We start from the raw sequence: 22,886 nt of genomic DNA on the forward strand, positions 1-22,886 counted from the left end.
GATTCATCAGTAGAAAGTTTCCATGCAATTAACACTGAGGGCCTCAGTCATGCTGAATTTTCTTCCACTCTTGGTTGGCTTGTCTCCAATTTTCTTACTTTGTCCTCCTGCCCAGTCACGTATAATTCAGTGTGAAGCTGGATGGATCTATTAACTAGTCTGAACATTAATTTTGTGCCAACGAAGCACTGCACTCTTTTAAGGGGCTATCACTAGTTATTTTTGTTCAATTAGTTCATTTGTTTTGATTGATCATTCAAGATAGTGTACTTTTGGAAACATTCACAGTCTCTCCCTCCCTTGGTAGCTAATCTTTAATATTAGGAGAGTTTTAAAAGGAAATGCCCATTTTTACACTAAATGGTTTCCCTAGATGGAAATATTATCACCATAATTATGATCACTAAAGAAATAAAGAGATCCTTCCAATAGCATGGGTGATATTTCATGATATCAGGGATGAGAAATAAATATTAGCCTGGACCACAGGTAAAACACCTCTTCTCTTCTTCAATAGCATTCTTGAAACCTTCATTTGCGGCAATAAAAATGGACCAAGGTCTTGATTTCCCACCTACAAGTTCGGACATCAGACAGTGCAGCAATCCATTAATTGTACACTTAAGTGTCACTCTACATCTATCTAGTCATTTACAAGTGCGTCATAATTTGCTTTCATTATTTTGCTCAGAAAACTATTCAAAACATTGGCATGTTTTATTCACAAAGGATGGGGATTCAGGATAGATGGATCCCTTCTCCCCCTGACAACCTGTTGGTTTTTGTTGATTTGTACTGATTGGGAATATTTAGCAATAGAACATACTAAGTATGCTAGCATCTACCCACTTCATCCATTGGAATCTCCCCACCATGGGCCCTTCTATGGTACAGTGGGGGTGTTCCTACCCCACAAGCCACAAGGCCTAGGCTCAAGACCCACCTGCTCCAGAGATGTATCATAACATTTCTGAACAGATTGATTTGGAGACTAGGTTCACTACCATCCATTGGAAAGTTTGTGCTTATTTTCCTATTTTGTTTGCAGACCACACTTCATCCAACTCACTTTTAATCTGCCCAGATAACTGCATTGTCTAAATCACTAAATTTTGAGCTACAGCTGTTGAGTTTTCCTGCTTGGCAATTTCAACAAACTTGGCTCCTTTGCACTTAATTTTTGAGTCTATCGTTTATTAATCCAGGAACAGTGGTGATATCAAATCTGAGTTCTGTGGGGCGCAATCTGTACTCTTGCCCTCTGCAGAACACGATCCATCCCAGTCCCCAAACACAACCCAATCCAACTCCCCTCTTCTCTTCTAAAGTATATGTCACTTCTGTGCATTCAACCGGTTTCTGATCTATTCCCAGGTGTTTCATGTAGGAGTTTTAGGAGGTTGTAGGTACACCTGAGCAGAAATGTTTTTCTCCCTTCTCTCGCCAACCGGAGGATGACGCAGGCACCAAGTAGGAAGTGGGGGGTGGGGGCAACAAAACAAGTAATCAGACAAACGAAAGTTGTTCAAATAAAGCTTCCAGTCTGTTGAGTGGAAAGGGAGTACAATTGGATATCTGTCGAGATGCATGCGTTTGAGAGCGAATGGTGAAGTTTGGAGATAAGCCGTTGTAGTGCAACACCAGCGAACGCACTGGGGAGCCGCTGTGTTACAAATAGAGGGCAGTCCAGCAGGAGCTGACACCTTTGCTCACAAGCTCATTCTCTGCTGAATCTGCCCGGGGGCTGTCAGCAAGACGGATGAAAATGACGGAAAATATCCCAGTTATCGACTATGTATTAGTGTATGAATGTGAGGACGGACGCTGTGATCCTTATGCTAAGCAGAGGAAGGAATTTCTGAGAGAGGTGCAGAACACCGGACTGCATTTAGAGTTCAATATATCCAGGGACGAGTGGGAGAAAGAAGCGCAGACTGGGCGGAAAATAGCCAGAGACAAGTTTCGAATTGTTAAAATCTATGCTCCCTTTGAGCTCTTAAGCCAAACAGCTGAGAGGATGAGATTGAAGATGCCTTTGGCAGAGGTAAAGTTACACTGACCTTTTATTAGTGAAATATTTGCTGCAGGAGACGGGAGGGATTCAATGGAAACCTGTCTGCAAATTTGACTTATTTTTAATTGCTAGGACCATACGCTGGTTTTATCAATTCCCGTTCGTTAGAAACGTGCATTTTTGTGCTCTTGTTGAACAAATATATAAAGCTTGAGGCTGGGCAGCTGCTAAACAGTAAAGCTTTTAATTCAAATATTCTTCATCACTTGAGGTTTGATACATTTTTCGCCCCGTTTTAACTATTTCGTGGAGATGGTCAAATTTAAATTAGTGACCAATTAAATTGCAGGGAACAAAAGCTACAATTCAGAATTACTCCGCAGATCAGGCAGCATCTGTGGTGAGAGAAACAAAGTTAACATATTTCAAGTCGACCTTTTGACCTTTTTTAAACCATAACTGATGAGAAATGATCAATCTGAAGCTATAGTCCTGTTTCAGTCTCCAGTACTACCTGACCCTGTTTGGTAACAGGTTCTGCTTTTATCATCAATATTGACATGCTGTTTTATTACCTTTCAACACATTAAATAACCCAACTGTTCGGTTGGGAATGTTCCTTCAACGTGGAAGCATCAGAGTAGGGAATTGACTGAAATAATTTTTTGAATTCCTATTGAGAGGGAATCCCAGTGTTGCCGATGTAAATATGACAAAAGGAGCGTTTCAATGATTGAATGTGCTGTGCTTTTAATTAATGCCTGAAAGCCCTTTACAGGTAATTAAGTACTTTTAAGTGTACTTAAGTTGTAATGTTGAGAATGAAACAACTATTTGTTTACAACAAACTCCCACACAGTTGATGATGGGTTGTTGGACTACAAAATGTCTGTTTTCCTCCCACAGAAGCCACCAGACATGTTGAGTTTCTCCAGTAATTTTTGTTTCTGACCCACATATCTGTTTTGTGATTTTTGTTTTTGAAAACAGAAATATCACCCAACCTGAGGGAGAATTCTCCCATTTTCAAAATAGTGCTATGAGATCATTGTGCCCACTTAAGCAAGCAAATGGTATCATTTTTGGCTGCCACATCTAAATGAGAGCATCTTCAATCATGACACTTTCTCGGAAATGCACAATTGTGTCAAACTTGAATTTTGTGTGAGAGCCCTGCTGAAAGGCTTTAGTTTGGAAGAAAGCACCAATTGAGGGCTCATGCTACAAGTGAAATGAAAATTCTCTTTGATTCACTACTTTTACTGCACGCCTTCTGGTCAAATAGATATTCAACTTATTTATTATGCAAGACACTTTTTTTTTGGATGAATTTTGTGTTTGAGTGCTCTTCATTGAACTCCTGAGTGTGGCAAGATATGCATTTTATTCTGCAATAGTTAATGGTGCAAAATAGATGAAGCTACCTGTCTCATCAGAAGAAAATTGGTTTGCATGAACAAAAAACACAGTAAACTGGCATAAAGTACAATTTCTGAAATGTTTCCTGAGAAAATAGACAACTAAGTCTGAGTAAAAATAAAATTTCAAAATTAACGTACTCTAATTACTAAATTGCAACACAGCCCAGGGGAGGGATTCCCTCCTTCAGCATTCTGATCTCTTGTGGCTAGAGGTGTTTGAGTAATTTAGTGACCCTGATCTATAACTTGGCAGCCCACCAACTCTCTTCAGTTACAGACATGCCTGGATTTAGTTTTTAAAAAAATGATTATTTGATCAATTGTTTGTGCCAGCCCTGTGTGTGTCATTCAGGAGGCTATCTAAAGTGCAGGTTTTGCATCTATTGAGCCTTCAATTAGCTAGAAGCAGTGTCTCATTTGAAAAGAGCTGGTTTGGCAGCAGACGATGTATGTTTGATTGCAAACAAAAAAGAATGTTAAAGTGCTCAGAATTAATTAAATTGCCTTGCTTTCTTCTTCTGTATTTTCTATTGTTTAGAAGCAACTTTAAAAGCAACAATATTCTTTGCCCCAACTACTCCCACACCCCCCTGCCCTGTGCTATTACAATCCATGTTGACCGTGAAATTGTTACAAATTCATCACATGAGGATATTACTGAACATTTTTGCAAAAATTCTCAATTTCAGTTATGGTCTCTTTGCTGTAGGAAATATGATGTTAAGCCTGAAAGGGTTCAGAAAAGATTTACAAAGACGTTCCTGTGCTTGCAGTGTTTGAGACCCAGACACTTGAGCCACTCCCTATAGCTATTTTCTGTCATATCAGAGGCTGAGGTGTGACCTATTATAGAAGCTAATAAAATCATGAGGAGCATGGATAGGGTGAACAGCCAAGGCCTTTTCCCCAGGATAGCGGAGGCCAAGACCAGAGGGTATAGCTTTAACGTGAGAGTAAAAAGATTTAAAAGGGACTTGGCGGGGGGGCAGTCTCTTTTTCATGCAGCGGGTGGTGTGCGTGGAATGAGCTGCCGGAGGAAGTGGTGAAGGTGGGTACAATTAGAACACTTTTTAAAAGGCTTTTGGATGGGTTTATGAACAGGAAAGGTTTAGAGAGATATGGGTCAAATTCTTGAAGATGTGATCAGGTTAATTTAGGATATCTGGTCAGCATGGACAAGTTGGACTGAGGGGTCTGTTTCCATGCTATACAACTCTTGGCTGTAAATAATCCACCTGCATTTTGGTCCAAGTGCAACAATTTTTCTTAAACCTTATCTTAGTTTCTTGTTGACTGTTTACAAATCTAGTAATTTTAGACACATTCAGTTTATGAAAAACAATGGGAGTAAACATTTTCTTAAGTTTAGAGGGGAAATTGTAGGTGATGTGCCTGTATATCTGTTGTCTTTTGTCCTCCAAATGGCTTTGGGTTTGAAAGGTGCTGTCTAAGGAGCTTTGAATTTCTGCAGTGCATCTTTGTAGATGGTATACCTGACTGGTACTGGGTGCCTGTGGTGCAGGGAGTGACTGTGGCACCTATCAACTGGACTACTTTGTTCTGGGTGGTGTTGAGCTTCTTGTGGTGTTGAAACTGCATCATGCACACATCCAAGCAAGTGGGGGGTACTCGATCGCACTGCTGATTTGTGCCTTGTGGATGGTCAATAGGATTTGGAGCATAAGAAGGTGAGTTACTTGCTGCCATATTCCTTGCCTAGGACCTGCTTGACGTCTGTTAAGCTGCCCATGGATTTTAACATGGAAGGAAATATGCCTCCTTGGGGTTTATAACAGATAGCTCTATAAGTAATTTTCCTCAACATCTCCGAAAGACGAGGAATGGTCCCACCTCTCCATTTTCATGCTTGATTTGGGATTGGGGATTGGACTTGTTGTTTTTCTGAATGGTATCTTCTGCATAACAGGTCATGCATCATCTTTAAGACTTTAGCAACAAATTCTGACCAGAATTATGTGGACTTCTGTGAGAAGTAAGAGGAAGTGAACGATTTGGGAAGGGTCAGTCAGTCTTGAATTCTTGGTAATTAGATTTTTGTGCGACTTTTGTTTCTAATCTAAGTGAAACGAAAGCAGTGCAGAATCTACTTCTTTTTGGTGTCTCTCAAAACATAATGACCACAGTTTTTGCTCCTTTTTATAAAAACTGCCAATCTTGAAATAGCTAATGGGTAATTGTTCTGTTTTGTTCCAAGGGTGTCGATGTGAAATTGCCTGGGCGCTTACAGAGGTTCATGGCTCGTTTTGCAACTGAGGTCGTAGTCAACTTTATAGGTGCACACTATGAACATAACAAAAGGCATCTGTTCCGAGGATTTGAAAATGAAGAAACGTTTTTTCGCCCTGCCTTGAGATCGCTAATCGTAAATGCAGAATTCTGTTTTGATGCATTCTTAATTTTTGGGATTACCTTTCAGAATAGTTGTTATCTATTTAGCCTTAATCTTCTACCAAATGTACGCTGTATTAATCAAACCACAAATGCAATGGACATCTCTCAAACCAGACAGCCCCCATTAATTGGAGTGATGAATACAACTTCAAATTGGCCAGAAAGGCAATCTAGAGTATCCAAATATTAATGCTTGGGTTTGCAGATCTATTCATTCTTATATTTGTGTAACAAATTTGTTAGCTGTTTTGATCAAAACAGCAATGAATCAAACCATTTTCTTAAACTCATTTGCCCTATAAAGATCAGAAAACATTAGTGTCTTGTAAATTTGGGGAGATAAAAGCATGGGCTTTGTCTTTTTAGTAGACCTACATGGCATACATTTGGACAGTCTGTCTCTACAGCTCAAAACTACACAGGATTCAGATTGTTCATTCAAACTACAACATGGGCTTTTCTACAAGTTATGATATGGAGTACAACTGAATTTAAATTTGTGAAGTGTGAACCTTGGGATGTGGCAAAGAGAGCAGTGGAAAAATTTGAGGCACAAGGTGGCAAAGGTGTGGTTGAACATTCTGTAGTAATGGTACTAAGATGAGGAATCGATCCACTTTTTAGAATGTTGTGGAAATAACAACATTAGCTTTGTGTATACTTTCTACCAGAATTTGTGCATGTGTATATTACTGTATTACCACTTAACTGTAATCCATTGCCATAGATCCCTTACAAGACTTCTGGTAAATGAGACAAATTTTCAATTAGAAAGTAACTTGAAGGAGGATGTTCTAAAATAACCTTTCTTTATTCTGCTTTTACTTTTGAAGGTTCATTACATCCTCACAAACATACCTATAGATGTTAAGGCTGCTGATGCAGAAGGTAACTTTTGGCAAATGGTTGTTACCTCTGTTCTTTAAATCTTTGTTTATATTTATGATGCTTTCTGTTCTAAATTGAAATACTCAACCCCTTGACTTTTGTGCCATAATTACTGTTCCCTAATCTAAACCTTTTAGAGTTGGCTAACACTTAAGAATGAGGAAATGTTTGAAACTTGTCAGAGATTGCATGGAATCAACACTGTTGGCTCTGAACTGAAATAGGTTGAATTTCTGTTGCAGCAACAGTTATTTTAGGATTGCTTAGTTCAATGAGTACAACCTGTTCACTATTAATAACTGCAAGGATGTGCCACAGCAGTAGGTCAGGCATGTTTTGGGCCCCTAACCTGTGCAGCTAATCAGGAAAGTCTCTATGTTGTCATTGTTGAATTATAAGTATAGTTAGCTAAGTTTTATTTGAAATGTTTCAGCATAGGAGGTCATCAAGTTCATGTAATGCCAGCTCTTGAAGATTTGTTCTACCTCCCACACTTTTTTCTTGTCTCTGCAATATTTGTTAAATGTCTTTTAAAGCTATCTTTTTAAATCCATTTTCTTTGATTTCGGGTAGTGAATTCCAAATCCTAATGACTCTTCATGATAGAAGGTAAAAACCTACCAGTATTGGTTATTAATTGCCTTGGATCAGTGACCCTGGTTGCTATTGAAAACATTGTCTTTATTCTGTAGAGACCCTTCATAATTTGGAACATCTATCAAATCTCCTTTTCCTTCTCGAAAGGAAACTAAAAGCAATTCCCATGTTACTTGCATAATATTTCATTTGGTGTAGCTATCCCACAGCACGTGAGAAAGGGAGTTCTGACTTTTCTGATCTAGCATCAAGTTTTTTTCAAATAGTGACTATGGTTCCAAGTCAGGGTCCTGTTCCTCTCTGAGGCACACTTGCCGGTCAGGTGATTGTGTTCCCATGTAGTATCTTCGAATGGATTACTTCCTCAGTCTTCATTTATCCATGTGGAACTCCATTGTTGTATTAGGTGTTTGCTCACCTCTTTTGAAGGACAAATTCGACACTGCTCAGAATACAGCAGGCCAAGCAGCATCAGAGGAGCAGGAAGGCTGACATTTTGGGCCTAGACCCTTCTTCAGAAATGGGGAAGTGTGTTCTGAAATAAATAAGGAGAGAGGAGAAGATAGGTGGAGAGGAGACAGACAGGTCAAAGAGGTGGGGATGGAGCCAGTAAAGGTGAGTGTAGGTGGGGAGGTAGGGAGGAGATAGGTCAGCCTAGTGAGGACGGACAGGTCACGGGGGCGGGATGAGGCTAGTAGGTAGGAAATGGGGTTGGGTCTTGAGGTGGGAGGAGGGGATAGTTGGGGGGGGAAGGACAGGTTTAGGGAGTCAGGGATGAGTTGGGATGATGTAGTGGGAGGGGAGATTTTGGAGCTTATGAAGTCCACATTGATACCATTGGCCTGCAGAGTTCCCAAGTGGAATGAGGTACTGTTCCTGCAACCTTTGGGTGACATTGTTATGCCACTGCAAGAGGCCCAGGATGGACAGGTCTGAGGAATGGGAGGGGGTAGTTGAAGCAGTTCGTGACTGGGAGGTGCAGTTGTTTAACGTGAGCTGAGCGTAGGTGTTCCGCAAAGCGATCCCCAAGCCTCCGCTTGGTCTCCCCGATGTAGAGGAGGCCACAACGGGTACAGTGGATGCAGTATACCACATTAGCTGATGTGCAGGTGAACATCTGCTTGATGTGGAAAGTCTTCTTGGGGCCTGGGATGAGGGTGAGGGGGGAGGTGTGGGGGCAGGTGTAGCATTTCCTAAGGTTACAGGGAAAAGTGCCAGGTGTGGTTGGGCTGGAGGGAAGTGTGAAGCGGACAAGGGAGTCATGGAGAGAGTGGTCCCCCCGGAAGGCAGTCAAGGGTGGGCAGGGCAATATGTCTTTGGTGTCAGATTGCAGATGGCGGAAGTGTTGGAGGATGATGTGTTGGATCCGGAGGTTGGTGGGGTGCTACGTGAGGACGAGGGAGGCTTCTGTTTTGGTTGTTATTTCAGGGAGGGGGTGTGAGGGATGAGTCCTGGGAAATGAGAGACACGGTCGAGGGCATTCTCGACCACTGAGGGGGATGGAATTTGCGGTCCTTGAAAAATGAGGACATCTGAGATGCACAGAGGTGGAATGTCTCATCCTGGAAGCAGATGTGGCAGAGGCAAAGGAATTGGGAATCGGGGATGGTATTTTTGCAGGAAGCTGGGTGGGAGGTGGTGTATTCTAGGTAGCTGTGGGAGGAGGTGTATTCTAGGTAGCTGTGGGAGGAGGTGTATTCTAGGTAGCTGTGGGAGGAGGTGTATTCTAGGTAGCTGTGGGAGTCGGCAGGCTTGAAATGGATTTTGGTTTCCAGGTGGTTGCCAGAGATGGAAACCAAGGTCCAGGAAGGAGAGAGAGGTATCAGATGGTTACTTAATCTATTGCATCCTAACCTCCTTCATTTTAGGATTTGCATTGCGTTGCCTCATGCGCACTCCTTGGGTAACTGCTTCAACTAATTCCTAAATTCAGTCATTTTTGAATACATTTCTTCAATGTATGCATTATTTCAAAGACAGGCTTAAATGTTTGGTATCCCCCAGGGCCACTTAGCTCCTGTCCTCATTACAGCCTTGGTTCCAACATGTATAAGAGAACTAACCTCCAGAGGTGAGGTGAAAGTGACAGCCCTTGATGTCCAAGGAGTCCTAGCAAAACTGGAATGGATGGGTATCAGGGGACAAACTCTTCGATGGCATAGGAGGATGGTTGGGGTTGTTGGAGGTTAATCAGCTCAGCTCCAGGGCATCCCTGCTTAATCAAAGGCCTTCCCTCCATCATAAAGTCAGAAGTGGGGATGTTTGCTGATGATGGTACAATGGTCAGCGCCATTTGCAGCTCTTCAGAAGCCGTATATGTCTATATGTCTATATGTCTATATGTCTATATGTCTATATGTCTATATGTCTATGTCCAACAAGATCTGGACAATATTCAGGCTTGGGCTGACAAGTGGCAAGTGATGTTCGTGCCACACAAATGCCAGGCTATGACCACCACCAAGAAGGGACACTCTAACCACCATCACCGAATTCCCCACAATCAACATCCTGGGGGCTACCAATAGCTAGAAACTCAACTGGACTCACCATATAAATACAGTGGCTACACAAGCAAGGTCAAATGCTAGAAATACTGTGGTGAGTAACTCACCTCCTGACTCCTCAAAGGCTGCCCACCATCCACAACACACACATCAGGAGTGTGATGGAATACTCCCCACTTGCCTGGATGAGTGCAGCCCCAACAACACTCAAGAAGCTTGACACCATCCAGGACAAAGCAGCCCACTTGATTGGCACTGCATTCGCTCCTCCACCACCAACACTCAGTAGCAGTGTACTATCTACAAGAGGCACTGCAGAAATTCACCAAAGATCCTCAAATCGCAGCTTCCAAACCCACACCACTTCCATCTAGAAGGACAAGGACATTAGACATATGAGAATACCACCTTCAAGTTCCCCTCCGAGACACTCACCATCCGGACTTGGAAATATATTGCCATTCCTTTACTGTCACTGGGTCAAAAAATCCTGGAATTTCCTCCCTGTTGCCATTGTGGGTCAATCCACAGCAGGAGGCCTGCAGTGGTTCAAGAAGGCAGCTCACCACCATCTCAAGGGCAGCTAGGATTGGGCAAGAAACACTGGCCAGCCAGCAACTCCTGCATCTCAATGAATGGGGTGTGGTGGAAAGAAAAGTAGAAGTAGGCCAATCAGCCTATCAAGTCTGTTCTGCCATTCAATAAGTTCATGGCCGAGTCTCTGTGTCTCCCCCTTCACCCTCCCTCCCCCTGCCATGCTGGACATTGCCACTTAGATCTATTTAGAACCAAAACCTACTGCTTGATCATCCTGATCATATTTTAGTATCAATGTTAAATTCTACTCGCAAATCTTTTGATCTGTGGTTTATACTTGGTATTTGTTACAGCTTGGCATCTCTTAAAAAATTTTTTTTACATAAATGTGTTTCAATAAACGTCATCTGGCCCAGGAACTTGCACGGGAAACCTCTTCTCCCAGGAATGTATATTGGACAGTCGATATTCAGATTTTTAAAAATTGTTGACTACCACAATGGTGGCAGCTAATAGGCACGTAGAGGAAGGAAGATCTAAAGTAACAGTCATTCCAACGCAAGTAACCAATGACTCTGCTGCATCTAGAGAATCTTGGATATGTTACCAAACTTCTTCAGTGGAGAAGGCGCAGTGTTGAAAGCAAGGATGTGTAATGTAAATAAATTTGCTCTTGATGAACCATGGATTTCTTTTTTATTGAAATAGTTTGTTGTCTTGCAGCAGCAACACGCAAGGTTAGAGGAAAGGTTCCAGCTCTGCCATACTTGGTTATGAAGAAGGCATTTAAATCTGCTTTTATACTGCATGACTTGAAAATATGCCAATCTGATGTAGATTCTAGCCAATCATCACCTCAAGACAGGGGTGAGTAGAAATCCTGCTCAGTGTGGATAGATATTTTAACTTAATAGGTGTTCACGTTTCTTAAGTACTACCAGAAGGCTTTGGGAGCACTCATCACTAATGAGCGATGAGAGAAGCAGAGTTAATGTTTTGGGTATGTTGACTTTTTTTTATTAAACTAAAGCTGCTGACATACACTGGAGTTCAGAGCTGTAGATGAGTATGTGGCTAGTTGAGCCTGTTCCACTAAAGACAATCATGGCTGATCTCAGGGCTTCAACTCAAATTCTTGCTTTTTTTTTTCATGCTCTCCCCCCCCCCCCCCCCACCACCACTACACAGACCAAAAATGTGCCCAGCCAAGGCTTAAATGTATTCTGTGGTCCAGCATCCACAACTCTCTGGGGTAGAGAATTCCACAAGTTTGCAACCCTTTTGAGTGAAGTAGTTTCTCTGTCCTAAATGACAAACTGTGTAGATCCAGTCAGGCCCCTTGTGTGTCTTTGAGACCATCTCCTATTCTTCAAAGTATCAGAGAATATAGGCCCTGTTTGCTCAGCCATTCATTGTGGGACAGCCTCTTCATTTTAGGGGCCAGTTTTGATGAAGCGTCATTGACCCTGAAATGTTGACTCTGCTTTATCTCTATTGATGCTGTCAGATCTGCTGAGTTTCTCCAGCCGTTTTTTGTTGTAGTTTTGGATTTTGAGCATTCACAGTTCTTGGTTTTATTTTCAAGGTGATGTTGAAATTGTACAAGACATTTTGCAGCTCTCTGGAGTAATGTGGCACCTAAACTATACAAATTGCAGGAAATACTTGAATGCATTGGAGTGGTTCCAGGAACGAGAAACTTTTATGTGGATAGCAACATACATCACCTCACTTCTCTGCGGTGAATCGCAACTGTCATCTGTCTACCCACTCCAACTTGTAAATGTCATACTTCCACGTTTTTATCATCTGCCACATAAAACACTAGTTCTAGCACAAAATTCACAAAAAAATTAACTTCTGCAAACAAAGCCGTACTGCAGTACAAAATGCATGTCCTTAGAAAATTTGCAGTCAGAGAATTGATTCTAATTTCAAAAGATGAAGATTTTTGTTTCAAGCCTTTTTTTTGAAGGGAAAAGGTCTCAAAACAAGCAAACTGTTGAGGATTCTGGGATTTTGAAGTTAATGGAGAAAATCAGGAAGGCACTATACAGGCTATATTGATGTTAGAGGTAAGTGGAAAGGTAATCTGTAGGGAGGACACCAGTTGCACAAGAGATTATGGGCTTTTTTAATGGTGTGGGCAACAGGACAGTTATTGGAGTGAACTGTGAGAAGTATGTGCTGTGGGGCTGTTCTTCTTGGAATGAAAGGCTGAGAGGAGATTTAAGGTTTTCCAAGTAGAGTGGGTTGGGTAGAGTAGATAGAGAGAATCTGCTCCTGGTTGTAAAAGGAACAAGTTTGAGAGGCTTAAGTTTAAATTCGTGCATGTGAAGCAAGGAGTTGAGGGAGAGAAAAAGCTTTTGCCCCTTAGCAATGAACTACCTAGAAATGTGGTGGAGGCAGCTTTTATTTCAGGCATTCAAGAGGGCATTAGATTATTTAGAATTAGTTTGCAAGGGTATAGTTGCTGGTTGTGGGGTAAGGAGGGTGTAAGAGATTGGCACGAGTTAACGTTTGTTTGGAGAGTAGGGACAGGGATGGCAGACAGAATGGCATCTCTCTGCACTGAAGCAATTCTGAGTTGGTTTCCTATCTGACCATCAAAACTCTGCATTGTTAAAGTCCTCGAGCCAGGCTAGTCTTCTCTCCATATCCTTCCACTAGTCATGCAACCCTATTTATGATGTATTGTCTCCCTTCATCCTAGGGAGGTTTTTTCATAGTTTGAATATATTTTCAAAAGGATGTCCAAATTCTAGCACATGACTTCAGATTAAGTCTTACAACATTCTGAAGTTCCCTTCAGCTTTCTAGTCATGACAACCAGAATCTCATTTATCTGCCTGTTATCTTACTTCTCAAACTGTATTCCCTGCTTCGTTAACTGACGCTTCTCTATTTTTAGACTGTGTTCCTAGTAACTATTAAAAGCGTGAAAAGCTCTATTTTTCACCTCCGAGAATTTGCGACCTCTGTATCTTTAAGCTCACCCAGAAGCCAAGTTACAGAATATCAATTGACACATTTGAGTGTGCAGACCACCTTCAAGTTTGTTAACTACTGTTTGCACGACTGAAGCATGGCTGCCTTGTTAAACCCATCCCTTGCAGTCTTGTGTGGACTACAAATTTGATATTGCTCCAGATTGTACTGCAGTCAACTCTGTCTCTCTGCTTACTGAATCCATACCAAAAAGATCATTTTGCACCACTGAGCAGTGGTTATCATCCAAAAGTACCGAATGGGAAACTGCCAAAAAAAAACTAATATTAGAAACAAACTTGTAACAACTGCATCTTTGGAGAGATGGAATGAAACATTTTACAGTGCTTTTTCAGTCACTTAAAAACAAAACACCCATGGAAGTAAGAGGCACTCAGTAAAATATTTCATACATGTGTGAAGCCTGTTAAGTGATTCCTATATGCAGTCTGCAACAATCAACAATATTTAACCTTCAGATGTGTATTTAAAAGACTGCTTGTGGTTCAAATGCACATCCCCTGCCGATCCAGTGGGTGCCAAGCTCCTTGTGTTGGAACTGCACCCGTCGAAGCAAAGAGAGAATATTCCATCACACCCCTGATTTATCTTTTTATGCCCTGCTGAGAGGCTTTTGGAGTGACAGAAGGTGAGTGGCTCACCATGGAATTGCAAGCTTTCTACCTGCAGTTTTGGCCACGATATGCATAGCTGGTCCGGCTGAGCCTCTGATCAGTGGTAACTCCCAGAACTGAATGTGATAATGCTATTGAATGTTTAGGGGTAACAATTAGATTCTCTCAACAGCAGTTCATTGTTGCTCCAACAGTGATTGTGCTTATCTGCATCTAAAGTTCTAATGTACCTGACTTTCTACAGGTGGCACCAAATCAACCACTCCTATGAATGAATGGACAATGCTTAATAACTTGTGGGCAAACACCTATCTGAAATTCCAGCCCCTCTGGAAAATACGAAATTACTTTGGTGAAAAAATTGCACTTTATTTTGCTGTGATGGAAACACTTCTAATTAGTCTCATTATCCCTGTGCTCCTTGGCTTGGGCGTTTTCATTTATGGTCTTTATTGCAGGTACATAACTTTTCTCAAATACTTTTCAGCAGAATGTGATTTATGTTTCTAACAACTTTATATGCTTGAATGGTATAATATGGTGCTACAACTTGTAGTTTCTATATCACCACTCCCAAGCATCACTGCTCCGAATAAATGTGTTTGTTGGATGACAACTTTGAGGTGTTTTGACATCCTGCTGGAATATTCCACAAGGTGGAATAACAGTCAGTTATACTAATAGTGAGAGCTTAATTTATCACCTTGGGGAGGGGAGGTGAGTTCAGGCTAATTGCTTATTTATTGGATACACCTGAGATGTTCAGAATTATCATATTGCTTAATTTACAGCTGTAGCAAAATTCTGCCCAAAGAACACTCCTTTTCCTCCATAACACAGACCCAGCTGTGTGAATGAACATAGCTGCAGGAAGGTCCACTCTCCCCCTTGATATCCTGCATGAGGTGAAATGACAATGGGATAGTTACCAGTTAGGGTATGTGATGCTTATGAATCAAAATGGACCCTCTTCGTGGAAGGTGTAGTAAATGTTCATTCCACTCCATAAGACCTAAATTTGCTTTATAGGAAAGGATATTAGCCAGTACAAAGAAAGCTTGAGAGTCTTATGGTTGATGTATTCTTAAAGGACTGCGCCAGATTATTTTAGAATTGCTCCGACAGTTCATTCTCCCAACAAAGCCTCAACAACTATCTATGTGCACACAGTCTTAAAATTATGAATCAAAATACGTGACTGACCATTTAGGGCTGAGATAACAATACACTTCTTTACTGAAGGCACTTGTTGTCTTGGAATTGCACAGAGACAAAATGGTTAACATTTGCTGTTCTTTCTTGTCACCTGAGTAATGATACTTTTTGAGCATCACTAGTGTAAAATCTATACACTATTTTGTACAGAACAATTTTGAAATTTGTGGGGTGAAACCTTTTTATAACTATAATGAAGATGTTTAAATAGTCTTTTTCATAACTAACCTCACCCCCACCACCAATAGTTCACAGTTGCAATGCATTTTAAGTTGGTTTGCAAGTCTCTCTTTCTTTTTTGAGCTTTACATTCCTAAGGTCCAGATCTTGATCATGCATTTCGCTTTAAAATATATTTGCAGATTATCTCCTTTCAAAGTCTTCTAGTCCAATCATTAAACATTGCCCTACTGGAAATGCTTTCAGGTGAGGCATTAGACAAAAGTCCCATTTACTGTCTTGAGCAGGTTCAAAAGATAGCATGGCACCATCTGAAGGAGCTCTCCCTGATGTTCTGGCCAATACTTTATCCTTCAATGAGATAGCAAGATGTAGAGTTGGATGAACACAGCAGGCCAAGCAGTATCGAAGGGGCAAGAAAGCTGATGTATTGGGTCTGGATCCTTCTTTTATCCTTGAATGAGCCTAATTTAAACCAGTCTTACTTAAACCAATTATAAGCAAAAATAAAAATTGCTGGAGAAGCTCTACAGCTCTAGCAGAAGTTTGGAAGAAGGATCACTGGACCTGAAAAGTTAACTCTGCTTTCTCTTCACAGATGATGCTACACCTGCTGAGCTTATCTAGCTGTTTCTGTTTCAGATTTTCAGTTCTTTTGGTTTATTTTGATGCTTTAAACCAGTTATTTGGCTATTATTGCATATATTTTTGAGCCTGGCTGTGTGTTTCAGGTATAACAGTGACCATATTTTAAGCCTGTTACTTGAGATTTAGGTAACGTAGGTCCTCACTTTAAAGGTCTGGTTGCTATCCCGAAAATTGTGACTTTAAGTAAAACAACTTTAAGCAAGAATTGGTTCCCGTAGAACAAAATTGTTAAACCTGTAGTTAAATTCTGTGTAGGATCTTGTTTCTGAGGGGAAAGAGCACATAAAGCATTTTTCTCTGTAATTTGTAAATATTTCTAAAATCCTTATTAGTAAGGGTAATGACATCAAATTTAAAGATGATAGAATTGAAAACTGTGAACTTGTTGCATACAGTGCAAGTATGCATTTCTTGCTGGTAATCCTGCTTATCAAAGCACCTGCTCCCTAACACTACTTTAGTTGTTACTGAGTTGTGAGCTGTACACCATACCCCTCCCCCTGACTCATTCTTGTGACACTTGGTTATTTGGACTTGCATTCCCATTTAAGATTCGGCTCCAAAAAAGCTGGAGCTTTGAGTTAGAAGTGGTCAGACTTTTTGTTCTGCTTTTTTTTAAAGAAGTGCCATCCCCTTTCCTGAATCCAGATGGCAAGTGAGGACTTTGGAGAAGAGCAGTATCGAAAGCTAATTTTACAACAAGACTTGGATTATAGAGTCCTCAGCAGTCCCAGAATATTGGCACACTCCCACAACACCAGAGCTCCAGCTTCACGTTAAATCTGGGTCTTTATTGGGAACACCAGTCAAAGAGAAGTGGCATAATAAAATGTGAGGCTGGATGAACACAGCAGGCCAAGCAGCATCTCAGGAGCACAAAAGCTGATGTTTCGGGCCTAGACCCTTCTTCAGAGAGGGGGATGGGGAGAGGGAACTGGAATAAATAGGGAGAGAGGGGGAGGTGGACCGAAGATGGAGAGAAAAGAAGATAGGTGGAGAGAGTATAGGTAGGGAGGGGATAGGTCAGTCCAGGGAAGACGGACAAGTCAAGGAGGTGGGATGAGGTTAGTAGGTAGATGGGGGTGCGGCTTGGGGTGGGAGGAAGGGATGGGTGAGAGGAAGAACCGGTTAAGGAGGCAGAGACAGGTTGGACTGGTTTTGGGATGCAGTGGGTGGGGGTGAAGAGCTGGGCTGGTTGTGTGGTGCAGTGGGGGGAGGGGACGAACTGGGCTGGTTTAGGGATGCACTAGGGGAAGGGGAGATTTTGAAACTGGTGAAGTCCACATTGATACCATTAGGCTGCAGGGTTCCCAGGCGGAATATGAGTTGCTGTTCCTGTAACCTTCGGGTGGCATCATTGTGGCACTGCAGGAGTCCTATGACGGACATGTCATCTAGAGAATGGGAGGGGGAGTGGAAATGGTTTGCGACTGGGAGGTGCAGTTGTTTGTTGCGAACTGAGCGGAGGTGTTCTGCAAAGCGGTCTCCAAGCCTCCGCTTGGTTTCCCCAATGTAGAGGAAGCCACACCGGGTACAGTGGATGCGGTATACCACATTGGCAGATGTGCAGGTGAACCTCTGCTTAATGTGGAATGTCATCTTGGGGCCTGGGATAGGGGTGAGGGAGGTGGTGTGGGGGCAAACGTCAGCTTTTGTGCTCCTGAGATGCTGCTTGGCCTGCTGTGTTCATCCAGCCTCACATTTTATTATCTTGGAATTCTCCAGCATCTGCAGTTCCCATTATCTCTGATACTTATCAAAGAGAAGTGGCATGTTGGGGATGGGGTGGAATGCTGCAACATGGCGGTCCAGGATTAGAGGAGGTGCCAGTCAGATCTGAGGAAATTTTGTAATGAAAAATCTCATGATCCTTAACAAGATTACAGACTTCATTAATTTACCAACCTCCAACCGAAACACTGTTGTATGGGGCAGCTTTAAATGAGGACTTAGGGTTCCTTTTTCTGTTTTAATATAATTCTTCTTATCCTTTTTAGTATATCTTGTTACAATGCCAGCAATGACCTTGATGAGATTTTGCGTGGACATAATTTCAACAATATCTGTTTGTCTTCAAACTTGATCACCGAAGTGGTAGACCAAGCTGTGGATAGAATTCGGTAACTATTCAGCATGACTTTTTTAGATATGTTTGTTTAAATAAATACTGCAAGTGTTTCTAATCCATTTAACTTGAATAAATATCGGTATATTATTATTTACGTATACACTGAGTCTTTACACAAGTTGGTTGCAAATTTTAAGGTATCACTGTCTTACGGGTTATACTTCTTACATTATTTGCTTGTTATGGGCTCTGGAAAGTTTTGCAATGCTAATGGATAATTGTTCAGAGTAAATGGTATTGTCACATGTTCAAAAGTAGGTGTTTGATGGAGGATTTTGGTTAATTTCAGCTCCTCGTTCTGCTTGAACTTCTTCCTATCCTGTTACCACCGTATTCAAGTGCCTCTTGAGTGAAGAGTCTTTCTACCCTTAGAAAATCATTCGCGATATTATCACTTTTTTAACATAATCCTAATTACTATGTTTTTGCTATTTCATGATGTAGGAATTGGTCCCTCTGCTATTCAAACTATTCATTGCAAACCTGTGATCTAACTCTGTAACCTGTTATCCTTACACTTTAGCCAAAATGAACAAATTGAATTAATGTTAATGAACTGTATAAGAGAACACCTTTGAAATGCAAATTCTGTCCTTGCAGATCAGCAATTTCTTTCTGCCATTATTCTTTTTAATCAACTTGATCATCACTCTTGAACAAGCCTGTGTTCTTTTTAACTGTCCGGATCCTTTCTAGTCCTGTTTGGTTTGGTAAATTGGGTTCTGAGCCTGAGTCCAAACCAGCAAAACATTAAATGTCCACAAAATACTGACCATGAGGGTGTCATGAAAGTGGAATTAAAAAATTATTCCTGGTTTAACAAATTTACTTAATGACAAGATTTCATTTTTGTTAAAATGAGTCCCCTGAATAGTTGTTTTGATTCTTTTTATTGGGATTGGCCAGTGACACTCTCATCCCATGAATGAATAAAGGATTCCACCTGAAATGAAACTATAGCTTTGGTCTGGTTGCTTCTATGAAGAAAGAGTGGCCTGCCCAAAGCCAATAAAGTAAACAGCTTGTGAGGCCTTGGGGTTCTTTTCTAAAGTTGGAACAATAGAAACAGCCTTCCACACAGCCAAAACTCAAACTCCTGGTTATCAGCAGTTGCTGGGGTTTTGAAGCTGGGTGTGAAAGCTGTTATTCCCCTCTACAGACATAAATTGTGCGTGAGACAATCTATTTTACTGAATCTGCTTTTGCTAAGGGTGTTTGTGGGATTTTACTATATTTGAACAGTTAATTAGTTAATATTTTGTTAAGGATTTCATTAGAGTAACAGCTAAGCTAATTATTTTATTTCTTTTTGTCTGTATTTTAACTGTAGCGTAAAAATAAAGTGTGGTGTGTTAGAGTAGAGTGGTTTGACCAATCAAAATACATCTGGAGTGCAACACCTTACACTTACCCCTAACCTAAGAAAAATTTAGGGTTTGCAGTTCTACTTAATGTTTTGATGGGGTTTGGTCTGGTCCATAGCATGCCACTGAATGTTTGTTGTGCTTATGACTGTGATAGGGATGAACTCTAAAGGAGCTTTACCACTATGATGGACAAGTCGTAAAAACATTTTCCTCATAGATTGGCCATAATGGCCAATCTATATTTATGCTATGGTTAACAGGATTAACAAATTTAACACAAAAACATTGCTGAGTCCCACCTTATTCATTAGCTCCAAATGGCTGAGAAACACTTTGCACCATATTGGAACCCTGCATAAGTGTTATCAACTTGACACACTTTTTAATTTTAGAATAAGCAGTCTAATCAAAGATTCACCAAAGAAGAAATACTCCTCTACCGACTGGTGTTACTCGGATGCTTCCGTCTTCTCAACCTCTCACCTCGCCCAGGGCGTGGTGACCTGCAGGTTAAACAGCCACTAGTTCTTTCTCTGAGAGAGCTGCACTGTGGCCCTCTGGGATGGGGTGAGAAGCCATTTCCTATGATGGCTTTACAGAAGACTTTTATGCCCATAATTGTAGACTTGAGTTAAGGTTACCAAAGCTCTTCAAATCTCCATTTGTAGGTCTGAAACTTAGTGTCTATGTTCTCTGGAGCCCAATTGTCAAACTTACTAACTTTCTTAACGAGAATAGTACATAGAAATAGGATACATACCAGTCCATTTAGTTGTCCTTAACTGGAATTTCACTTCATCATGTGACCTTGCATCCTTCAATCAGTTATCTTACCAAAAGTTTCTTGCAATTTCTTTGCTGACAGTTTCTGCAAAGTCCTATTCTGGATTTTTGCAAACAAAGGTAAAGTTGCCATACCCTGACCAAATGAGGGCTGCAGCCTCATTTAGAGAAACTGGTGGTAGTTTAACTTGAGGGTCACCATGTCTTGTGTGAAGTGAGAGGTTGAGAAGGAGAATCCTTCATGATGTTCTCAGCAGGAATTGAACCACCACTGTTGGCATTGCTACAGAGTAATATCAACAGAGCAAACTGCCTCCTTTCCCTCTGCATGAAGTGTTTAATTAACTGGATTAATCTCTTTTCTAAGCCAGGTGGAGTTTTTGTAATGCCAAACAATTAGTTAAAATTTAACTTTAGTGTGTTACTAAATTAAATGTTTCAGAAAAACATTTTGGCTTTTTGGATTTTTCTCCCTTTTTGTATAACTTTTTTTAGTTGCTGTCATCTTCTGGAATAAAGATCACCCTACTGTAGTTGTCAGAAGTAGAAAAACAATGGATATAATTATGGTTCATTTCAGTCATATATTGAGTTTGAAAACTGGGTCCTTTTTTGAGTAAAATGAGGTACTGTGTATTGGTGAGGCATCAGGGTGGATACTCTGAGGCAAATCATTTTAAGGAACAGTTGAAGAACAAAAGATTTTGTTTTTGATCTGACTTAGCAGAGTGAAACAACCTTTAATGCAGTAGTGTGTTCCTATTATGAGTAGGTAGTGTTGTTGCTGGTGATTTATAGTACTCCCAAGAGCCACATGGTTTGTTTTTTGTAATAAATTTAATCAAGTGATGTATTGTTATTACAGGGATGTATGTAATAATATTGCTGGAAGGAAAATTATAATTGAAAAAGCACTTAATACAACATGTACTAATAAGACCTGGAGAAATGCAAATTTTCAGTAAGTATTTGACTTCTAATCAGAATTCTGAATCTGTATGTATATCCATATTTTTATTTTGATATTTTTTTTAAAAATTGGAAGTGTGCGTGTGTGTGTGTGTGTGTGTCACTTTATTTCAAGAACTTCCTATGTCCATGTTTGCAGTCACATTCACCTAAGTAAGCTTTTAATGTAGATGCTGAAATTGAGAAACTGCAAGGAGTTTGAACATTCTGCTCCCTAATGCAATATTCATAGTATGGTGTAGAATTGAAATAAGTCATTTTTATACCTGTGCTATTACTGTTAGCCCCATTATTTTATAAATGTTTTCATTGAATCCCTTTTTATTTTACTTTATTTTTCTAATAAACTTGTTCAGAGATATTATTACTTCTGGAACAGGTAGGACTTGAACCTGGATCTCTTATAAGAAAATGACCAGAGAAAGGGTAGGGAGATGAAGGATTGTAAAGGGAAATTGTACATGGAGCCTAAAGAGATGAGAGGTCCTTTATGAATACTCCAATATTCACAACTGAGAGGGAACTAGTTGTGGAGGAGGACAGTGTGAAACAGGCTGGGAGGCCAGAGGAGGTTGATGTTAGTAAGGAGGATGTGCTAGGAATTTTGAGAAAGTTTAAAAACAGGTAAGTCCCTGGTCCTGATGGGATTTATCCAAGGATTCTATGGGGAAGTGAGGGAAGAGATCGCAGGGCTTTTGGTGATTATCTTTTTGTCCTCACTGTCCACAGGTGAAGTGCCGGAAGACTGGAGAAAGGCAAACTCAATTCCCACGTTCAAAAAAGGGAGTAGGGATAACCCCTGAAATTACAGGCCAGTTAGTCTTACATTAGTGGTAGGCATATTATAGGCAAGGGCTCTGAGATAGAATTTATGATCACTTGGAAAGGCACGGTTTGATCTGTGATAGCATGGATTTGTGAGGGGTAGATCATGCCTCACGAACCTTAGTGAATACTTTGAAGAGGTGACCAAGCATGTGGATGAAGGTAGAGCAGTGGATGTGGTATATATGGATTTAAGGCATTTGATAAGGTTTCCCATGGTAGGTTCATGCAGAAGGTAAGGGGGCATGGGATAGGGGGAAATGTGGCAGATTTGGATTCCGAATTGGCTGACCCTTAGACAAAAAGTGGTAGTGGATTGAAAATATTCAAGGTGGTGCTCAGTTACAAGTGGTGTATCGCAAGGTGTTCTGGGTCCTCTTCTATTTGTGATTTTTGTAAATGATTTGGATGAAGAAGTGGAAGGATGGATGAGCAAGTTCGCAGACGATGCGAAGGTGTGTCGCGTTGTGGACAGTGTGGAGGGCTGTTCTAGGTTACAAGGGGCATTGAAAGGATGCAATGCTGGGCTGAGAAGTGGCAGATAGTTCAACTCTGAAAATGAGAGCTGACTTGATAGAGGTGTACAAAATGATCAGAAGTATAGATAGTGGCCAGCCAGAGACTACTTTTTTGTTGGGTGGAGGTAGCTATGACAAGGGGGTGCAGTTTTAAAGTGAATGGAGGTAGTTATGAGGTGGGGGAGACATCAGAGATAGGTTCTTTACTCAGTGGTTGAGGCGTGGAATGCATTGCTAAAGAGGATAATGGAGCC

At 40.9% G+C, this 22,886-nt stretch overlaps 1 protein-coding gene across 6 annotated transcripts in view; it reads left to right on the forward strand.

The window, feature by feature from the left end:
* The first annotated feature begins 1,507 nt into the window (after positions 1 to 1,507).
* The window catches only part of LOC125453102 (anoctamin-7-like), a 65,870-nt gene continuing 44,491 nt past the window's right edge, over positions 1,508 to 22,886 (forward strand). For all 6 annotated transcript variants that reach the window (XM_048532204.2, XM_048532205.2, XM_048532207.2 and 3 more), the window contains exons 1-7: positions 1,508 to 2,044; positions 5,651 to 5,818; positions 6,681 to 6,735; positions 11,100 to 11,243; positions 14,244 to 14,457; positions 18,040 to 18,162; positions 21,186 to 21,281. In XM_048532204.2, coding sequence (XP_048388161.1) covers positions 1,760 to 2,044; positions 5,651 to 5,818; positions 6,681 to 6,735; positions 11,100 to 11,243; positions 14,244 to 14,457; positions 18,040 to 18,162; positions 21,186 to 21,281 — 1,085 coding nt within the window. In that variant the 5' untranslated portion in view covers positions 1,508 to 1,759. The remainder of the gene's footprint in view (positions 2,045 to 5,650; positions 5,819 to 6,680; positions 6,736 to 11,099; positions 11,244 to 14,243; positions 14,458 to 18,039; positions 18,163 to 21,185; positions 21,282 to 22,886) is intronic.

The sequence above is a fragment of the Stegostoma tigrinum genome, chromosome 6 (genome assembly GCF_030684315.1).
Source record: "Stegostoma tigrinum isolate sSteTig4 chromosome 6, sSteTig4.hap1, whole genome shotgun sequence".
NCBI classification, from domain to species: domain Eukaryota; kingdom Metazoa; phylum Chordata; class Chondrichthyes; order Orectolobiformes; family Stegostomatidae; genus Stegostoma; species Stegostoma tigrinum.